Here is a 20,661-nt window from a genome sequence, read left to right as displayed (position 1 = left end):
TCTGTGTTACTAATAAATGGAAGCCAGCTGGAGTTGTGAACATTAAAATCACCAAGGAAAATTACCTCACTGTTAGGAAAGTTGGATTGCAGAAAGTCAAGTGAGGTAATTTTCCTTGGTGATTTTAATGTTCACAACTCCAGCTGGCTTCCATTTATTAGTAACACAGAAGATCGAATTACTAAGTCTCTGACAGGGAATATCAGAGCAGACATATGCACAAGTGTACTTTTGAATATAATATCCATGTCTCCATATACTTATACCATTCATTATTTACCCATATTTACTCATTTTCTTCTGGTATTATGTGAGCTGTAAGATGCAAGGAAGCTAGTCTTTTTCTGTCTCAGTCATATATACATGTTATGTCTGTATCACTTTTATTATGCTCTTCCCACTGATCCAGTTGTTCCTTAAACGTTACCAGAATGTGAATCTCATCTACCCCGGAAGGCAATTTATTGCAGTGGTTAGCAGCATATTATTCAAACATAAACGTTCTGAGGTCTAGTTTATTAGTTTTCCCCCAGTTTTTTATATTTATGCCTCCTGGATTTTTTAAAAATTCCACCATCATTCAATTTTCCCCCCACCCCAACCCTAATGTCTAGTATACCTCAATCAGATTCCCCCTTTGAGATGCCTTCTTTCCAAACTGTAACCTATGATTTTATAATCTCCTTATACAGAACCTTAATTTTTTTACATAATTAAAACAAAGTGTGGTGCCTCATAGATGCCACAGAATTGTTTCTTTTAGGATCATGATAAATAGAGGATTAAGGAAGGTTTGGAAAGTAAATGTTTTTTTTTTTTATTATGTTTCTGTATTATGTTTGCTTTTCTGCATCGTGTTGCCAATACTAATACTAAAAATACAGGGTCATCGAAAAAATGTGTCCTCGATTGCTGTGATTGTAGCAGTAAACAGTATGGTAACTCACTAAGTTTTATTTTACACCTCAACGTTGATCTTGGCTGCACTGTGAGTGTGCACAGAATGACTGCTATGTGCACCGCCTCAGTCAGTGTCAGTAAGATGGCTGTGCAACAGAAAGCGCAGTGTGTGTGTTGTTGTACGCTGAATTTCAATACTGACATACATCGGTATTGATGTTGCACTGTTATGACAGATTTAAATTCAGCGTACCACAGCACACATTGCACTTTTTGTTGCACAGCCATCTTACTGACACTGACTGAGGCGGTGCGCATAGGAGTCATTCTGCACACACTCACGGCACAGCCAAGGGAGGTGTCAAATAAAAACCTAGTGAGTTGAGTTACCACACTGTTTGCTGCTACGATCACAGCAATCGATGAAATATTTCCGAAGATAATTAAAAGGGAAATCACTGACATCTTTTTTGATGACTCTGTACTTTGTTCAGAGAATGTCATTGCGAAAGCATTTTATATTAAGAAATATCACATATTCAGAAGCAATTCAGAAATAGTAGATACAAGTTATTGTTACTTTTCCCACATTAACACATCATTTTTGGTTTTAATGTTTAGCTCCCTCCTCCATTTTGCTTCCTTGCATCATGTTGCCAATACGAAAACTAAAAATACCTTGTTGAGAGAGTGTCATTGAAAGCATTTTATATTAAGAAATGTCATATATTCAGAAAAGTTGATACAGCTTATTGTATTTTTCACACATCTTTTACAATGCCTCCTCTTTGCTCATGATATATAAAACTTGTTTCTCTATTACGTAAAATGCTGTATAATTTGGTGAGACCCGAAAAATTTGAAACTTTCTGTTCATTTTAGGAACTAAATCCCAGTTATGGAATGTATGTTTGGCCAGCATCTCCTGTCCTGGCTCAATACATTTGGTTTCACAAAGAATTTCTGCAAGGGAAGAAAGTCTTGGAGGTATGCTTAGTTTGATTATCTGTATAACTATTGTGTGCTGTAATTATATAGTAGTATTCATGTTATAGATATTATGCAAATTCTGTGTGCATTGCTTCTAATTAGGTGACTGTGGTTTTAACCCTGAGTCACCGTGATACAATATTTAAAAACAGTATTGGAGGTGAAAACATGTTATACCTATAGATAGTTATAACATTTTGACGAGCATAATTTTTTTGACATACTTATTATGAAATGTAACATTTATATATTTCTTCAATCTGTTGTTACTCAACCCACTGTGTTTTTAAGCTTTTCATCATTCTGAAACCACTATTCATTCAACTGTAATCATCTTGCTATGCACTGTGTATTTCTTAGTTTTTCTATTAAAAGTTTGGGAAATCTCCATTGAATAAGGTAAAAATAAGTCCCCATTTGTGAATTTTCATGTGAGTACTACCAGATTAAAGTTGTCATCACGCAGAAAAACCCGAATTTATAAAATACAGTAAGCTCCCATTATAATGTTTCTGCTTATAGCACTGGCCTACTTTTAATGCTGTTTTCTTCTGTATTCACAGTCAATCTTATGATGTGCCATAAAATATTTAATGGCTATAGTGCCCTTGTTCAGGGCTCGATTTTCCATTAGGCACTGTAGGCACAGTGCCTAGGGCCTATGAAATTTTTAGGGTCTATGAATGAAGGGAAAAAAAAACAGTTTTTGAACGCCATTTTTGAAAATCATTTTATATGCGTGATATTTCTTTGCAATCAACTCTAGGAGTTTCAATTCAGTATGCATATGCTATCTAGTGACTGTTCTCGAAACTAGAAGAATAGAAGTAAGTGATGGTCACTCCATCATTTGAGGTGGTTTATCACTTACTATAGTTGAAACTTGAGTCATTAATTGAAGCAGTTCACAGTCAAAGTGTTTAAATAGAAGAAACATTTTTCCCTTTTTTTTAGCACATTTCGGAATAAAAGTGCCTAGGGCCTACAAACATCAAAATCCAGCCCTGCTCTTGTTTATTATTATTATTATTATTATTGTTATTATTATTCCATATGGTGCAAGGAAGCCTGAGGCTTATGCTGCACCAGCCAAAAAAAAAATTTCTGAACTACCCTGAGAGAGAGAGAGAGAGAGAGAGAGAGAGAGAGAGAGAGAGAGAGAAATAAAAGGGAATCACCAAGGAAGAGAAGAATGATGATACCCAGCTCAGGACCCTGGGTGTACCAAGCCCATACTCACCAGATGTGAGCCCCTGGGGTTAAAACTTTACTGCTTATATAATTTTTTTAAAGGTCTCAAGAAGGAATAAACATGAATATAATTCTCCTCCTTCTTCTAGATACTTGATTTTGGGAAAGAATGATAGACCTAAATTCTTGGAATGCAGGTCATTTATTGAATATTTAACTCAAATCTTTGATGGTAAATAGGCAGTTTTTTACAACTCATTTTCTACCTTCATTATTGCCTCTCTAATTAACATGTTTATGTAGGAAACAATCATCCTTTAAACCCACAAATTCTTGCTACTAGGTGAGTGGGCAAATCATAAGGCCCAATCAATATCTGGAAAGTTAAATTTCCATGTTATAAGATGGTCTGATTTACTGGCCCACTCTGTTATTTGTTATTATACTCATTACATTCATTAGGCTTATAACGACAATCCTACCCTAATTTTGGTATTCCTCGTGTTTATGTCACATGAAACTGGTTTTATAGCATTTTAAATCATATTCAATTTAATGGCCTTATGTTATTTTTTTGTTTTATATATCAATAATTTTGGCATTAGGTGAGAGTAAAAATTAAAAAAATTACCTCAAGTGTTTCTTTTAATGAATTATTGTCTTTATGAATAGTGAAAATTAAGAAATTGATGTTATTGTTGTGTTTGAGCTCATGGGTTATCTTAATCTGTTATGGAATTAGTTAAATTTATAATATCTAATTAGCAGTTTCAAACATCTTACATCTTAGAAGTAACACACAAATTAAGAATTTTACTATATCAAAACAAACACCTTCAGACAAGATGTAAAAGTTATATTTTCATGTCCTTCGCAATTAGCATGTTGTCTGAAACATATTTTCTCAGAAAGTAATATCTTTTCTTATAATAAATTACAGCACGATTCTTTATTAGTAATCATAAAGGCAGTTGTCTCCTAAATATACTTTAATAGCATATTAACAACATTGTGTATTTGGTTGAGATTCAGCATCAGTATGTTATTCTTGCCACTTTAGAAATATGTAGACCTGATTTAGTGCCAGTGCAATATCAAAGCATATTACTGCTACTGACTTAGTTTTAACAATAGTTTTTTCAAAATTCAACTCAATCGTTGCATATATCCCACTGTACATTTTCTGTGGGTTAATCAAATATAAGTCTTAATGAAATTTCATTTTAACTAAAAAGTTAGTAGTGTATAAGGCTTTAATCATTATATAGATATGTAAAAATTCACTTTCTGATGCCCTTAACTTTCGTTTACCAGCCGAATTTTCACCAGCTTGTTAGCTAAGCCACAAATTTTTTTCATAATCCTTTTTATGAACTAAACACTTATTGCATGGTTCCTAAAAATACTTCTGTAAATATACTTATACCTCATTCTCAGCTTTTAGGCCAATTGACTATGAAGTTTGAAAGCCAATGTAGTTCTTCCTGTTTAAAATTTTTTTTGTCCCATTTTGGCAGTTATGACTGATTTGCCTCTTGTGATGTTGCCACATATGATAACTGCATCAGTGGATACCAGTGAACTTGTTTTTATTTAAATATATATTTTTTTAATGTGTTAATTTTTTAATATATTCTGTATAAAATATTTGGCAGTACTACATGCAGAAAACAAACACATTATTAGAATACATTCTGTTATATGGAAACTCTCTGATTTAATATTAGTATCAGTCATATAGTGCAAGGAAGCCACAGGCTTTTGCTGCATTGGCCGAAAAATAAATAAAATTCTATATAAAAATTAATAATAAAATTAAAAATAAATATAAGAAATGAAAAGAAAATAAACAGCTTTATCTAGCTTATCACACAAACTTCCTTATGATATTTGTTTCTTTTTTTACTCTAGATTGGTGCTGGCACATCACTTCCTGGTATTGTAGCTGCAAAATGTGGAGCTTATGTGACATTTACTGACAGTGAATGGCAAATGCACTGCCTTTGTTTGTGTCACAAAAATATTAACATAAATCATATTAGTGAGAAGAGTGTTAGAGTCATGGGATTAACATGGGGAACATTTAGTCCCAGTTTATTTCAAATTGGTGATGTGGACATTATACTAGGATCTGATTGTTTTTATGAACCTGAAGGTAAGATACTTATTTGTATACTTTTCCCCCCTACCAAGATAACTTTGAAGAGTTCAGTAATGTGTACATTACAGATACTCTTTTATCAGTGGACACTGATTAATTTTTATGTAAGTGCATGTGTGTGTGCATGTCGCATGCACGCTCACACATTAAATTCTTGTTATAACACTACATCTTAGCATCTTACCACATTTCTGTACTCTTTTCTTTATAATTCTAGTGGCAGTTTGGTCCAACGATCAATTACTTTGTCTGAAAGCAAATTTTCACACATCTGTCCTGTAGCCATTCTTTTTTAAATTTAATATATATATGCCATTTTATGTGTCTATGTGTCCAAGAAAGAATAAGGGTGCTGTCAGCATTCAGTTTACTCAATCTATTTAAAGCCATCAACACTTCAATGAGGTCTTCTCAGAGGTGCCTAGTTTCTGAGCACTGCAATTTGCTGAACTGAAGTATTGTGGTCAGAGTACTCTTTTATGTCCTTGACTAATCTGGTTTCTATTTTCTGCATCCATTCTAAGACATCAACATCCTTAAAATGAGGCTTCCAGACCTCTGGCAATACTCAAGATGCAGTCTAACCATGGCCTTATACAATGGGATAATCACCTTCTTGTCCTTACTATTAAAATTTCTGTATATCATTTACAGAACTCCATGAACTGTCCTAGCACCATGTCTGAGCTGCTTAGAAGCCTTTGTGTCAGACTGTAGAATTACCCAAAGGTCTCTGTCATTTTTCACCACCTTGAGTGAGCTTACTTTTCCACCTAATGGTTATGGTATTCTGGAATTATTGCCATCCATAGGCAGTACTAATAAATTTGCATTTATCAATGTTAACCTGAATTGCTACTTCTCAGCCCACTTTTCTCAAAATTGCTGGGTATATGCCATTATACCCAGGAGCTTTGCTTGCCTTTAGGTTCAGAAGTTTCTGATAAACAGCCTTCTGTAATTTCAGCATGGTTGCCTATCATTTGGCTTCACTCACATAGTTTCTACTCTCTCTAAAGAGAGATTTTCCATCTCTAAAAGATTGATTCAGAGTACTTTGGTCCTTGAGGTTGTCACAGACATTCTCTCAGATATGCCAGACAAGCTGTACTTGCTACCTGGGAGTCTAAAACACTGATGGAACTGACATTCGGGTGACATTCAAGTCAAGTGGACCCAATTTCGGCAAAGTCTGGACGGTCTGTGACAGCCAAATCCTCTGCTTGCACCTTCACAATGGTGGGACTGTTAGTAACCCTGGGTATAACCTCTATTCATATGCACACTGTGGGTGACCACCCAGGTGTGAACCAACATAAGTAGGGGTCGAGGTGTGGCACCCACACCATATGGAGGAATGCCATCCCTCTGTGTTAGCAATACTAGGTGGTAGATGACTCTCATCAACCGGTGAAATACCACCACTTTGCTTATTGGAGGCTTGAAGTGGTGGAACCCATGTTTAGTCTCCAGAGCTAAGCTCCAGTCAACCCTTCCCCATCTCTTCCATCATGCACTATGACTGATGATTTTTGAGGTTATGATGAACATCGTGGTGAGATCCAATCTTCCTTACATTTTGAGGGTACACCTCTAAAACGGTATTCATAGGCCGGCTGCTAGTTAGTACACCAGACCGAACCTATTGGTAACTCTTTAGGAGGCTTCTGGATCAGCTAGTGTATAATCTTGCTACCTCTACTCTGCCAGATAGAGACTGGAGGGAGTCGAGTAGTGTGTATGTGGGAGGGCATTGTCAAGGCCACGTTATGTCAAGGATCTGGGTATATTCTTACCATGTGTACGCCATATCCAAAAATTTCATTACTTCATTCAGCATGTCCCACCCACTTTTTATTACTATTGAATACACCATGAATTGTCAAACTAATAGAGTAAGCTTATCTGCGAAAAGATCTAAACCTCCCAAACACTTCCTAGTTCATTTCACAAATATACGTGGTCTCAATTCTAATCTCAACGATGTCCATTTCCACTTGCAGTTTGCCAAACCCCATGTACTTTTTCTGACAGAATCTCATTTATCAGTTGATTCAGCCACTGCTCGTCTCAGTTGCCCAAATTATTCACTGTATGATTCCTTTCATCTGGCTTACTTGTGCATATGTCTGTTCCTTTATTCCCTGCCAGACACTTGGTAATTTGGAATCTCCTCGTTTCGATCTTCTCTGGCTTAAAATCTCTCTACCTCATCGTGTAAAATTTATCTGTTGTCTCTACCGTTCTCCCAATTACATTAATCACTTGGAGCCCTTTCACTTCCTCTCTTTGCAACTTGACTTTCTCCTGTCCAACTTTCCTAACAGTGAGGTAATTTTCCTTGGTGATTTTAATGTTCACAACTCCAGCAGGTTCTTCTTGGCGCATTATAGCCTCAGCTGCTGATGCGCCAATAAAACACAAACAAACAAACAAACAAACAAACTCCAGCAGGCTTCCGTTTTCTAGTCACACTGACCTAGCTGGTCGAGATGCTGAGGCTTTTCCAATTACTAATGACCTTGCACACAGATTATTCATTTATGTACAAGAATACTGGACAATCCTAACCATGCAGCCAATGTGCTTGATCTTTTTCTCACAAACAACCCTTCTAAGTGCACGGAAGAAGTGAGTGGTCCTTTAGGCACCTCAGATCACAACTTGGTGATTGTCTCTTTTCCAATGGAGCCTTTATCTCATGGCTATTCGCAACCTCATATTGTTTGGCATTACAAGAATGCAAAATGGGATGACCTGCAAGATTTCTTTTCTTCTTTTCCTTGGTCGGATTACTGTTTCAAAACTTCTGATGTCAACATTTGCTCAGATCGTGTCAGTGAAATTATTCTTGTAAGAATGGAATCCTTTATTCTACACTCCACTTTAAAATCTCGTCCTTTATCTAAACCTTGGTTTTCCAATAAATGTGCTAAGGCTGTTCAAGAGAAGAACGTTGCATATCGTAATTGGCTTATTTCCAAATCTTCAGATTCGTTTTCTGCCTACACCAAAGCTCGAAACAATTGTAAATCAGTTATTAATCAGTTCAAACTAGATTTTGAACAGACTAAGATTAGAAAACTTGCTTCTTGCCCTAATGGTAGCCGAGCATTCTGGTCTCTTGCCAAAGCTATTGGCCGCAACTTTTGCCCATCTCTGCTCCCACCCCCTGTCAAAACCAGATGGTTCTGTTGTCACTTCAGCCAAGGAAAAAACTGACCTGCTAGCATTCCATTTTTCTTCCAACTCTTATATCAGTGATCTTGGAAAAACACCTCCCACCATTCCCAACACACTCCATTTAATGCCTCCTGTAGTCTTCCGTCAAAAGGATGTCAGAAGGATTTTGACGAATCTTGATGCTAAGAAAGCTCCAGATCCTGATGGTATTAGCATTAGTATTAGTAGAGGCATATGATGCAAGAAAACAAGCTTATGCAGCATCAGCCAAAAAAAAAAAAAAAAAAAACACTTCCATTTCACCCCTACATTCATTCGAAATACCTGTCCAGCTGAGCCTTAAATTTATTTAGACTATCAACTTCCACAACAAGGGATGGAAGTCTGTTCCACCAACCAACTACCTGCTAGCTAAAGGCAAAGTTCCACACATCTATCTTACATCTCTCTTTCCTCAATCTGAATTTATGCCCTCTCAGGTGATTATTATTATTATTATTATTATTATTATTATTATTAGCCATATGGTACAAGGAAGCCTGAGGCTTATGCTGCACCAGCCAAAAAAAAAAAAAAATTCCCGAGTTACCCCTGTGTGTGTGTGTGTGTGTGTGTGTGTGTGTGTGTGTGAGAGAGAGAGAGAGAGAGAGAGAGAGAGAGAGAGAGAGAGAGAGAGAGAGAGAGAGAGAGAGAGAGAGCGGGCATCACCAAGAAAGAGAAGAATGATGACATCCAGCTCAGGACCCTGGGTTTGCCAAGCCCATACTCACCAGATGTGATTCTGAGCAAGAAGAAGAATCCCATCGGCATTGAGCCTACTCAAACCATTCAAGGCTTTATACACCTCGCTGGTGCCTGGTCTCCAGACACTGTAATTTGCAAAACTTAAGCCTTTCTTCGTAAGAGCAACCATTTGTTCCATTCTCTAAACTTTTTGCTCTTCTCTGTACTCGTTCCAGCGGCTCTACATCGTTCTTGAAGTGAGGCCTCCAGACCTGTATACAGTACCCAAGGTGTGGCCTGACCATTGCCTTATACAAGGGAATAATCACCTCCTTATCCGTGGTAGAAAAATTCCTGTATATCATTGACAAGTCACCATGAGCTACTCTTGCAGCCCGTCTGCACTGCTCAGAAAACTTCATATCTGCCTGCACAGCCACCCCCAGGTCCCTTTCATTCTCTACCTGTCAGTGTAGTACCACAGAGTTGATACTTTGCTCTGCGGTTGCTGTTTCCCATATGTAGTACTTTACATTTGTCAATGTTAAACTTCATTTGCCACCTCTCAGCCCATCTGCTCAACCTTTCCAGATCCTGTTGCAGTAGCATAGTGTCAGTAGTGTCCTTGACAACCCTGTCAACCTTCGTATCGTCTGCAAACTTGGACATTAAGCTTGATATACCATCATCAATATCATTTATAAATACAGAAAACAATAATGGACCCAATACTGAACCCTGAGGGACTCCACTAATAACATTAGTCCACGATGAGCAGTGTCCATTGATTACCACTCTCTGGCTTCTCCCCCTCAACCACCCCTTTATCCATAGCAGCAATTTGCCTGCAATGCCACACTGCTCCAATTTGTGCAGCAGTCTTCCATCTGCAACAGTATCAAAAGCCTTTCTAAGATCCAAGTATATAATATCAAAGTTATTCCTTGCATCTAGTTCTTTTGTGACTGCATCATAGTATCCAATCAAATTTGTCAGGCAAGACTTCCCCTTAACAAAACCATGCTGTGTCTGAGCTATAACTGAAGTCTTGTCTAGATGATCCTGCAGTGCTTCTTTAACCAGTGCCTCCATTAATTTTCCAGGAACAGAAGTTAAACTAACAGGTCTATAATTATTTGTGTCGCCCTTTGATCCTCTTTTGTGAATTGGGGTCACATTTGAACATCTCCAGTCTATGGGTACCTAACCTGAGTCCAAGGAAGCTCTTATAATTATGGCTAAGGGTTTGCTTACTTCCTTTGCTGCCTCCTTTAATAAAACTGGATAGATCCCATCCACCCCAAGTGCCTTTCTTGTGTTTATCTTCAACAATTTCTCCTCCACTTTACTCTCAGTTATTACAAGATTATCTAGCTTACTGCCAGAGTTCAGTACACCTCTGACATTCCCCTCACTGAATAACTCCTCTCATGTGTGAATGTCGATGCAAAATATTCATTCAGTTTTTTAGCTACCTGAGCAGAATCATCAACAGTTGAACCATTGATATCAAGTGAACCAATCTGATTCGTCCCCTTCCTTCTAGAGTTTACATAAGGAAAGAACTCTTTGCTGTTTTTCTTTGCATCCTTTGATTTCTTGTTATCTGCCTTCGCCTGCTTAACTGGCGTTGTAACTTGGTTGCAGATCAGCTTATATCTATAATAGGCTTCTGTATCACATGTTAATTTATATGTATCTCATGCATTTTTCTTCTGTGCCATATGTCTCATTAGTTCATCTGACATCCATTTAGGCCTAAACCTTGAACAATATTTCTTAGTTGGTATGTAAAGCCTAATAGCTTCCAAGATAAGTTCTTTGAATGCTTCCTATTTTGAATTTGCTGTTGGTAACATCATCAGTTGGTCCCATTGTATAGAATTTAAATACTGTCTCAGACCATCATAGTCGCCTTTATGAAAGCAAAAACCTTTCCCTTTACCCCTGATGGTAGTTACCTCTTTAAGTAAATCCCACTTCAGCACACTGTGATCACTGCCACCTAGTGGTTCCTTTATCTGGTGATTCTTAATGCATGAAGAATCACTACTGATAATCAGATCAAGAGTATTACTCCCTCTAGTTGCCTCTCGAACATGCTGATGTAGAAAACAATCATCCAATAAATCCACAAAAGCCCTGCTGGTGTGTGAGTGACCAACCCACAAATTCCAGTCAATATCTTGGAAATTAAAATCCCCCATTATAAGAATCTCTGAATTACTGGCCCACTCTTTTTCCCTGTACAGTTTCATATTATACTCGTCAGAGTCGTTAGTTCTATAGCACGCTCCTGCTCTCAATTTTGATCTCCCAATGCTTATGTCACACCAAACTGATTCGACACTGCACTGTCCAGCGATGTCGACTGGCTTCACTTCCTTGGATTTAATGTGTTTCTAAACTAATAGCATAGCCCCTCCTCCCTTCCTATCCTGTCTATCCTTTCTGTAGACATTGTACTCCCCAAATTCCATTTCTGCATTCCTTATATCTGTGTGACACCACAGATATAAGGAATGCAGAACTGGAATTTGGTATCTGATATCCCAACAATATCTGCCTTTGATGTTTTGAGCAATACCTGAAATTCATCAAATTTATTTACCAAACTCCTAGTATTGGTGTACATGCAAGTCACCTGTTCCTCTTCTTAGCTACCCTAACACAACCCATGTGTTTACTTGTACCGCAATGACTCCCAGCAGTCTCTGAAATATCCTGCTTCTTGTTTTCCAGGCTGCTGCTTATTCCAATAGAAGCAGTGCAAGAATCACTTTCACCTCTGCCAGTGGTTACTGTTAATCTATTAGTCCTTGTATCCCCCCAAGCTAGCAGTTTTCCAACCCACCTAACACTGCCTCGAAAGCATCAGCAAATATTCTTGCACCTTTTCTATTTAAGTGTATCCCATCCCTGTAGAAGCAGTCTCTCCTGTTAACAAGTACAGATCAGGCTGAAAAAAATCCTACCCCTTGAGCCTTCCACAATCTTTCCAGTGCCAAATTGATCGACAAGACTCTCATCATATACTCCCTCCTATCGTATCTGGACAGAATTGCAGACACTTTCAAATTCAACCCTAATTCACGGCTTTTTTTCAACAGTGACCTGTACTTGTTAAGTAATTCTGCTGATTTCCTACTCTTAATATCATTTCTTCACTTGTTCTCAAAACCTCTGCTCCTGAACTTACGCCTATTCTTTGCTGCTTTTTTCACTTTCTCATTCCAAAGGTGTTTTTCCTTCTGCTTGGAAATTTGCTTATATCCAGCCAGTTTCTAAAAAGGGTGACAAATCCCTCCTCAAGTTATCGTTCCATTGCAATTACTTCTACTCTCTCTAAAGTAATGGACAAATCAATTAACTGCCAATTCTTAAACTACCTAGAAACCTTCCGTCTGATCAATGATTGCCGGTATGGATTCCATCAGTGTCGATCCACTGGTGATATTTTGGTTTATGTTACCCATTTATGGACAAATTCGATGGAAAAGTTTGGTGAAACAGAAGCAGTTGCTCTTGACATCTCAAAGTCTTTTGATCGTGTTTGGCATAAAAGTCTTCTAAACAAGCTTGCATCTTATGAAGGTGCCTCCATAGCCAGGTGGGGGCAGAGCAGCAGTGCGTGGCACACGCTCCTCGATTAGACCGGGTTCGAGCCCGTGACCACCAAATACGGAGGATGCGGAAAAGTCAGGGAATGACCACTGCATATCCCCAGAGCAATATAGCCTTAGTTGCTAATGCTCCTAATAAAAACACAAATAACAACAATAACCATCTTATGGTTTTCAAACTGTTTTTGTAATTGGGTATCCAGTTTTCTCTCTGATCGCTCAGTGAGGGTGATGGTAGATGGCTCTCTGTCTTCTAACTTTTCCACTAATGCTGGTGTCCCCCAAGGTTCAGTTCTTTCCCCCACTCTTTTCCTCTTGTATATTAATGACCTTCTTCCATTGACTGGAAATCCTATCCATACTTTTGCTGATGATAGCACATTGCATTCCACTTTCCATTTTGAGAAACCTTGCCCTGCTCAATCAGCTTCAACTTCTCGAAAATTTGCTACCAATTCCTTAAATGCCGATCTTCAGGTAATTTTCCAGTGGGGCAATGACAATTTAGTTGATTTCAATCCTTCTAAAACTCAGTCTTGTCTTATGCTACCAATTCCTTAAATGCCGATCTTCAGGTAATTTTCCAGTGGGGCAATGACAATTTAGTTGATTTCAATCCTTCTAAAACTCAGTCTTGTCTTATATCTCGCAAAAAAGGATTCTTCTGCTCCTATGGTTATCTTTGGTGACACTCCGATTTCTAGGAAAAAATGATATATCTCTTTTGGGGATTACCCTGACTTCTAATCTCTCTTGGCACAAGCACATTACAAATATTGCTTCCTCTGCATAAAAAAAACTTGGTTTTCTCTTTCGCTCTCTGCATTACTTTTCTTCCAAACAGCTGTTCTGGGCAGGAGCAGCAGTGTGTAGCACACGCTTCTTGATTAGACCGAGGTTCGAGCCCATAACCATCAAATACGGAGGATGCGAAAAGGTCAGGGAATGACCACCGCATATCTCCAGAGCAATTTGGCCTTAGTTGCTAATGCTCCTAAAAACCAAATAACAACAACAACAAACAGACAGCTGTTCACTCTGTACAAATTGCAAATCCACCCTACCATGGAATATTGTTCCCACATCTGGGGCGGTGCCCCCAAAACCTCTCTCAGGCTTCTAGATTCCATTCAGAAGAGGGCAGTTAGGTTAATTAATGACTCCTCTCTAACAGAGTCTCTCCACTTGCTGTCTTATAGACGTTCTTCTGAATTGGCTTCTATAATTCCAAACTCTCTTTCAAAACAGTCTGAACGCATGCCGCCACCAGCCAACATCCACTTACTGTCCAACTTCAAACTCACAGAACCAACTTTTCATCTTCCTTGTTTATTCATTCAACTGCCATTTTCTGGAACAACCTTCTTTCATACATATTTCCTGAAAATTACAGTCTACAGAAGTTCAAGTCTAATGTCAACAAATATCTTCTTTCGTCTTCTCAATCTCTAACCCAAGCACGGTACTAAGTACTATTGGTTCTAATACCTCTCGTGTTTGGAGTTTTCATTTAAAAAAAAAAAAAAACTTGTTCAGCACATTTGCAACAATCAGCTGAGTTATTAACTGCTTTCCCATATTCATTATGTTATGGTCTGATCCATTTCATTCAGCAAAGAACTGAGACAAGATTTCCCCCCCTTCATATTCAAAGAAACAGTCCTTGTCTTAGTTCTGTGCCAGTGATTTCACATTATTATTATTATTATTATTATTATTATTATTACTGGCAAATGATGCAAGGAAGCAAGTCTTACTACCCACCTCCTCAGTTCATCTCATCCAATAGTATGTCTAATTCTTCTTTAAATTTATTCAAATTACCTTCTTCCTAAACACCAAATGGTAGTCTGTACCAACAATCAGTTACTCTCTGGCTGAAAGCAAATTTTTGCTCATCTATCCTGCAGCCATTCTTTTTCAGTTTGGGTTTATGTCCCCTTGTATGCATTGCTATTACTCAATCTAAAGCCTTAAACACTTTGATCAGGTCTCCCACCAGTGCCTAATGTTCTGCAATTTATTGAACTGAAGTCTTTTGTGGTAAGAGTACCTTTGCATTTTTCATTAATTTGGTTGTTCTTGTCTGCACCCATTCCAAAAGATCCATATCTTTTTTTAAAATGAAGCTTCCAGACATGTATGCAGTACTCAAGATGTGGCCCGCTGTTCTCCAGAAGTACTGTTTTTTTTAGCCAGTGAGTTAAAAATTACTGGAATAAGTTCCTACATGGGTTGTAGAGGCTGACAGTTTGGGGAAATTCAAAGGTTAGTTGGATAATTAACTACGGGAGGAGGGAAATGCACAGGTTGTCTGTTTATTTTTCTCTTATTATTATTTATTAATAATTTATTTTATTTTTTTATTTATTATTATTTTTTGGTTGGTGCAGCATAAGCCTTAGGCTTCCTTGCACCGTATGGCCATTACTAATAGTAATACCATTGCCTTATATAAGGCGCATTATAGCCTTAGATGCTAATGTGCATAAAATCCTAAAACAACAGCCTTATATAAGGGGATAATCATCTCTTTTTCTTTATGGGCAAAGTTCTAGTTATCATTGATGGTACCCCCCATGAGCTGTTCTGGCAGCCTGGCTGTAGTACTCAGAGAACTTCATGTTGGACTGTTCAATTACCCCAAGGTATCTTTCATTCTATGCCACCCTTGTGACATTTACTGACAGTTGACCACATTTATTGACATTTACCACATAATTGTTGTTATTCTGGGGTTACTGCTCTCCATATGCAGTGCCTTGCATTTACCAATGTTAAACCTCAATTTCAACTTCCTTAGTCATCTGTCTAATTAAATAGGTTTTGCTCCAGTAGTACGCCTTGATTCGTTTCATAATCTTCCTGCAAACCTTTATATCATGTGTAAATTTATAATAAGCTTGATAAGCTTTCATCATTATCATTAATTTATTATAAGATAAGGGCCTAACACTAAACCCCGAGGAACCTGACTAATAACATTAGTCAAAGAAGAGTAGTGCCCATTTATAACAATCCTCCATCTTCTGCAACTCAATCATCTCTTTATCCATAGCATTAATTTTCTCCCAATGCCACACTCCTCCAATTTGTATAACACTCTTTTTTTTGGAACAGTGTTAAAGACTACCGAAATCTACAGTCAGACCTCTCTTTAACGAACTTCCATATAGCGAATTTTTCTATGTAGCAAACTTTTTTGATTTCTCATTGGTCATTACATTGAAAATAGTTTCTGTATAACAAAGAAAATTTCCACATAACAAACTGATTTTGAGAGACCTGGGTATGCATTGTTCACACCTTTAGGCAATAAAACTGATGCTGGCCTTTAGGCAATAAAACTGCTGCTGTAAAAAGCACAAATTAAGAGCTAAAAAGATTAATTCCACAAATTAAGAGCTGAAACATTCTACAATTTAGTGGTCCCCATAAAATCTTGCAGGAAGAAACTGGACAACCATGACACGGTATAGAAAAAATGGAAGATTTTGGGCGAGGTCTTTGCCCAGCAATGGCTAAAAAGAAGAAGTAAAACCTATGCAACCTATACACTATTGTACCAAGAAGTCATGCTGATCAGCATCTGTGTCCGCAGCCATTGGCAAGGATTAAGGAATATTCCCAAAGTGGACATTGGCTCTGGTCAACCTGTTTTCTCTGTATAAAAAAAAAAAAAAAAAAAAAATTGCTTTAAAATTTGGTATTCCTGCCAGTAGTGTGTTAACCATTCCGAAAAACTGTGTTTCAATTTTCAAACTGTTTTAGGAAACGGCACCCAGTCAGAAGCGGGCAAAATTATGCCTTTGTGAAGATGTAGATGAAGCAGTTTTTAAGTGGATAAAGTTGATTCGAGAGCAAAACATGCCGATATCAGGACCATTAATAAAAGAAAAGGCTATGGAGTATGCATCTTTTCTGAGGCATAAAACATTCCAAGCCAGTTATGGCTGGCTGGACAAATTTAAAGAGTGGCATGGCTTACTCGAAAAAGTTATTTCTGATGAAAGTGGAGTTGCAGTTGAAGAAGACTATACCCATTGGAAAGAAACAGTTTTGAAAAAAAATTATGGAGACTACAAGCCCAAAGACGTATCAATGTTGATGAAACATGTCTATTTTTTAGTTTGCTGAACAAGACACTGACTTTTAAAGGTTATAAATATTTAGGTGGTAAAAATAGTAAGGAGAGAATTACACTTTTGTTTGGTGCAAATATGGCTGGTAATGAAAAACTGAAGCTTTTGGTAATAGACAAAAATAAACAACCCCTATGTTTCAAAGGAGTAAAGTCATTAGAGTTGGACTACAACAAAAAATCTTGGATGACAAGTGAAATTTTTTAACAGTGGATTTAAAATTTTGATAGAAAGATGATGAAAGAAAACAGAAAAATCACGTTGATTGTCGACAACTGCCCTACCCACCTTCACTCAGTAATTTCGAAACCTACAGGTATGAAGCTTATTTTCTTCTCTCCAAATACCTCATCTAAACTGAACTGCAGCCAATGGGCCACAGATTTCAAAATGCACTACCAAAGGTGCATACTGAAAAAAAGTATACTGAGAACAGAAACCAACCAACCTATAGATTCTCTTATAGATTTGCAGATGTGCATATCAGAGTTTTGCTAATTAACATTTTGCTAAAATGTGAATTTTAGCAAAATTTTAATAAAATGCTAATTAACATTTTATCAAAAGCTGGTTTTGCTAAAATGCTAATTAACAGCAATGAGAGGGATGAACTATTACAAGGCATTGAGCAATCTTGGGAAAAGTTCCAAGCAAGGTTTGATCAGTGGAGAAATTGTTCTTGACAAATTTTTAGGAGTTGACAAGTCATAGTAGCTGAATATCTGAGTGACTCCAACATTTTGGAGAGTATTCAAAGAACTAGTGACAATATCGATGATGAGTTGGATGAAAATGAGAGCAATATTAAACCTTCCAAACAAGAAACATTGGCAGCATTTGAAACTTTGCATTGAGGCCTTCAGTGGGAAGAAAATGTAACAGAAAATATATTTGAGTGTTTATTTCTTTATAACGAAATTTCTGTTTAACAAATTTTTTCAAGGGAACGATCAATTTCATTATATAGAGGTTTGGCTGTATATACAGTAAAATCTCGTTAATACAAACTCGGTTTATATAAAGTACTCGTTTATATGAAGCACATACCATTCCCCTGCGAAAGGATAGGCTTTTCTATGTAAATATATTCGTTTATTACAAAATTCGGTTAATATGTATTACAAAGTTCTTTTTCACCCCATGAGAAATAAATATCATTTTGTATGTTTAATACAAATTTTGGCAGAGCGATCCAATTATTGCACCCAGCCACCTGGCTCTCTACTTCCCGAAGGATGCCACTGACTTGTTAGAAATTAGTTTTGTGTAAACAAAAGCAGTTTATGGTAGCTACAACATCAAGTGCACTCTGAAAAACATCTTTCTGAAGGATGAGTTGTTAAATTAACAAAAGAATAAAAAGTTTTTCTAAGTTTTGTTTTGTTTACATGCACTCTCTCACTGTGCACAGGAATAAGGTCAGTTGCAATTATTACCCCAGTTCAGAGTCTTTTGCTATCGTATACAGAAATCTATTTTTTGTGCCATTTTATCTGAGCTGATGTCTTTTTCGGAACTCGTGTCTTTAAATTAATTTAAAATTTATATTAAATCTTATCTAGCAGTGTTATGGGGAGAAAATGTAGATGGACAGAATTAAGCCTGGAAATTAAACTAAAAATTATACAAGAGGCCGATAGGATGGAAAGAAGCAAATTGGACATTGCAAAGGAATATACCTTTACCTACTTTATCTACAATACTGAAAAACCGAAAAAGACTTGAAGAAGTGCGTGACACTGGAGCAGCGATGAAAAACAGGAAACGAATTCGTGGTGCAAAACACGGGGAACTTGAAACAAAACATTTCAAGTGGTACCAACAAATGTGTGCATGTAATTTGCCAATGTCAGGTCTGATTTTGCAAGAAAAGGCAAATTATCTAACTCAGCAACATGGGATTAGTGACTTCAAATGCAGCAGTAGCTGGCTCCAAAGATTTAAAAATAGGAATAACTTGGTTTCACGAAATGTTTGCAGTGAGTCTGGATTAGTCGACAAATAAAAGGCTACAACAGACTGGTTGTGTTCTGTATGGCCCATCTTTGAAAAATACGAGGCAAAGGATATTTTTAATCTCGACAAGACAGGTTTATTTTATAATTTGCTGCCAAACAAAACATTTGCTGTTCGAGGAGAGTCTTGTCATGGTGGAAAATTAAGTAAACAAAGACTTACTGTTCTGTTATGCTGCAATTCAGATGGCAGTACAAAACTACACCCACTTGTGATTGGTAAGTTTTCCAAGCCAAGATGTTTCAAAGCAGTTAACCAACTTCCCTGTGATTATGAGACCAACAGAAGTGATTGGTTTACGGTCAAAATTTTTCAGTCTTGGTTATCAAAATTGGACAGAAGAATGGCTTCAGAAAAAAGGAATATTTTGATGATTCTAGACTGTTGTACAGCACATTCTGCCAAGACACTTAAGTTGAAAATATATGGCTGTTGTTTTACCCCCAAATACCACCAGTTTAATGCAACCACTGATCAAGGCATTATTTATAACCCCAAGAGAGCATATAGAGCCCACCTGATAAGGTACTTGATCTACAACATAGAAGGAGAGAACAATTTGCAGCCAAATTGAAATGTATTGGATGCTATCCGTAATCTTGTTTTTGCTTGGGAAAGTATTACATCAATGCTTCAGAAAGAGTGGCTTTCGAGAGAAAACATCATTGAAAAACATGGTCCAGCAGACAAATGTGATAGGAACAGTGAGGAATGGAGGAATTTGAAGGAGCATATGAATTTTGTGGGCGAATTTGAAGCATTTGTGAAGGTGGATGATGAAGTTGCTACCACTGCAATGCCAACACCAGAAGAGCTGCTGGGTACCAAACAAAATGATGCTGTTTTTGTTACCAGTGACAGCAAAAGTGAAGACGCATGCACACTGCCATCTAAAAAAGATGCCCAAAATGCATTGAACATAATAGAGAATGTCTTGGCCTGCAGTAACGCTGAAAAAGAAACAACTATTGCATTTGATAACGTCTGTGCTGTAGTTAAAAATGCATATAGGACAAAAACTGTGCAAACAACATTGGATTCTTTCTTTAAATTAGATTAATTTATTAAAAAGTTAAAATAATTACAATAATTATAAAAGGAGACATACAGTCTCCTTTTATAATTATTGTAATTATTTTTACTGTTATACTAAAATATTGTATATATCAAAATATATACTGTACAATATTTTCATTTCTGTTAATATTGCTTTTCTCTTAGTTTATCGTACAAATAAAATAAAATCGTTAAAAAATATGTTCCTGTTACTGTATAATTAGACAAGGCTTTTGTTTTTATTTTATTTTATTTTTATTATTTTATTTTATTAATTTATTTTTGATATTATTATTATTTGTTATTATTCTTAGATATACAGTATGTACCAAAAAATAATAATAAATAATGGTAAAATTTTGACACTTTAGGGGACCTTGTTACTACAAACCTCGTTATTACAAAAACGTGAAAATTTAGGTCCATTGAACTTTGTATTAACGAGATTCCACTGTAGTATCAAAATTATTATTTACATCCCATTCCTTTGTTGCTGCATCATAGTAACTAATCAGATTTGTCAGATAGGATTCCTCCTCACTCCCACCCCAAGGAACCCATGGTGTGATTTCCATGTAATTCCATTCCTATTACAATGACTCTGTAATATTTCTTTTAACCATTATTTTCCCTACAACAGAAATCAAGCTTACAGGTCTATAATTGCACCTATCTT

The 20,661-nt window shown here is 36.9% G+C and overlaps 1 protein-coding gene across 1 annotated transcript in view; it reads left to right on the top strand.

Annotated features, from left to right (window-relative positions):
- The window catches only part of LOC150076637 (histone-arginine methyltransferase METTL23-like), a 66,517-nt gene that overhangs the window by 29,116 nt on the left and 16,740 nt on the right, over positions 1-20,661 (top strand). The window contains exons 2-3 of the mRNA XM_090386585.1: positions 1,783-1,887; positions 4,993-5,236. Of these exons, the coding sequence (XP_090242711.1) occupies positions 1,783-1,887; positions 4,993-5,236 (349 nt within the window). The remainder of the gene's footprint in view (positions 1-1,782; positions 1,888-4,992; positions 5,237-20,661) is intronic.

The sequence above is a fragment of the Mastigoproctus giganteus genome, chromosome 12 (genome assembly GCF_048544385.1).
Source record: "Mastigoproctus giganteus isolate SK-2022 chromosome 12, ASM4854438v1, whole genome shotgun sequence".
In the NCBI taxonomy this organism is placed as follows: Eukaryota; Metazoa; Arthropoda; class Arachnida; order Uropygi; family Thelyphonidae; genus Mastigoproctus; species Mastigoproctus giganteus.
The sequence above is the reverse complement of the archived record's forward strand: the minus strand, read 5'-3'. Positions and strand labels throughout refer to the sequence as shown.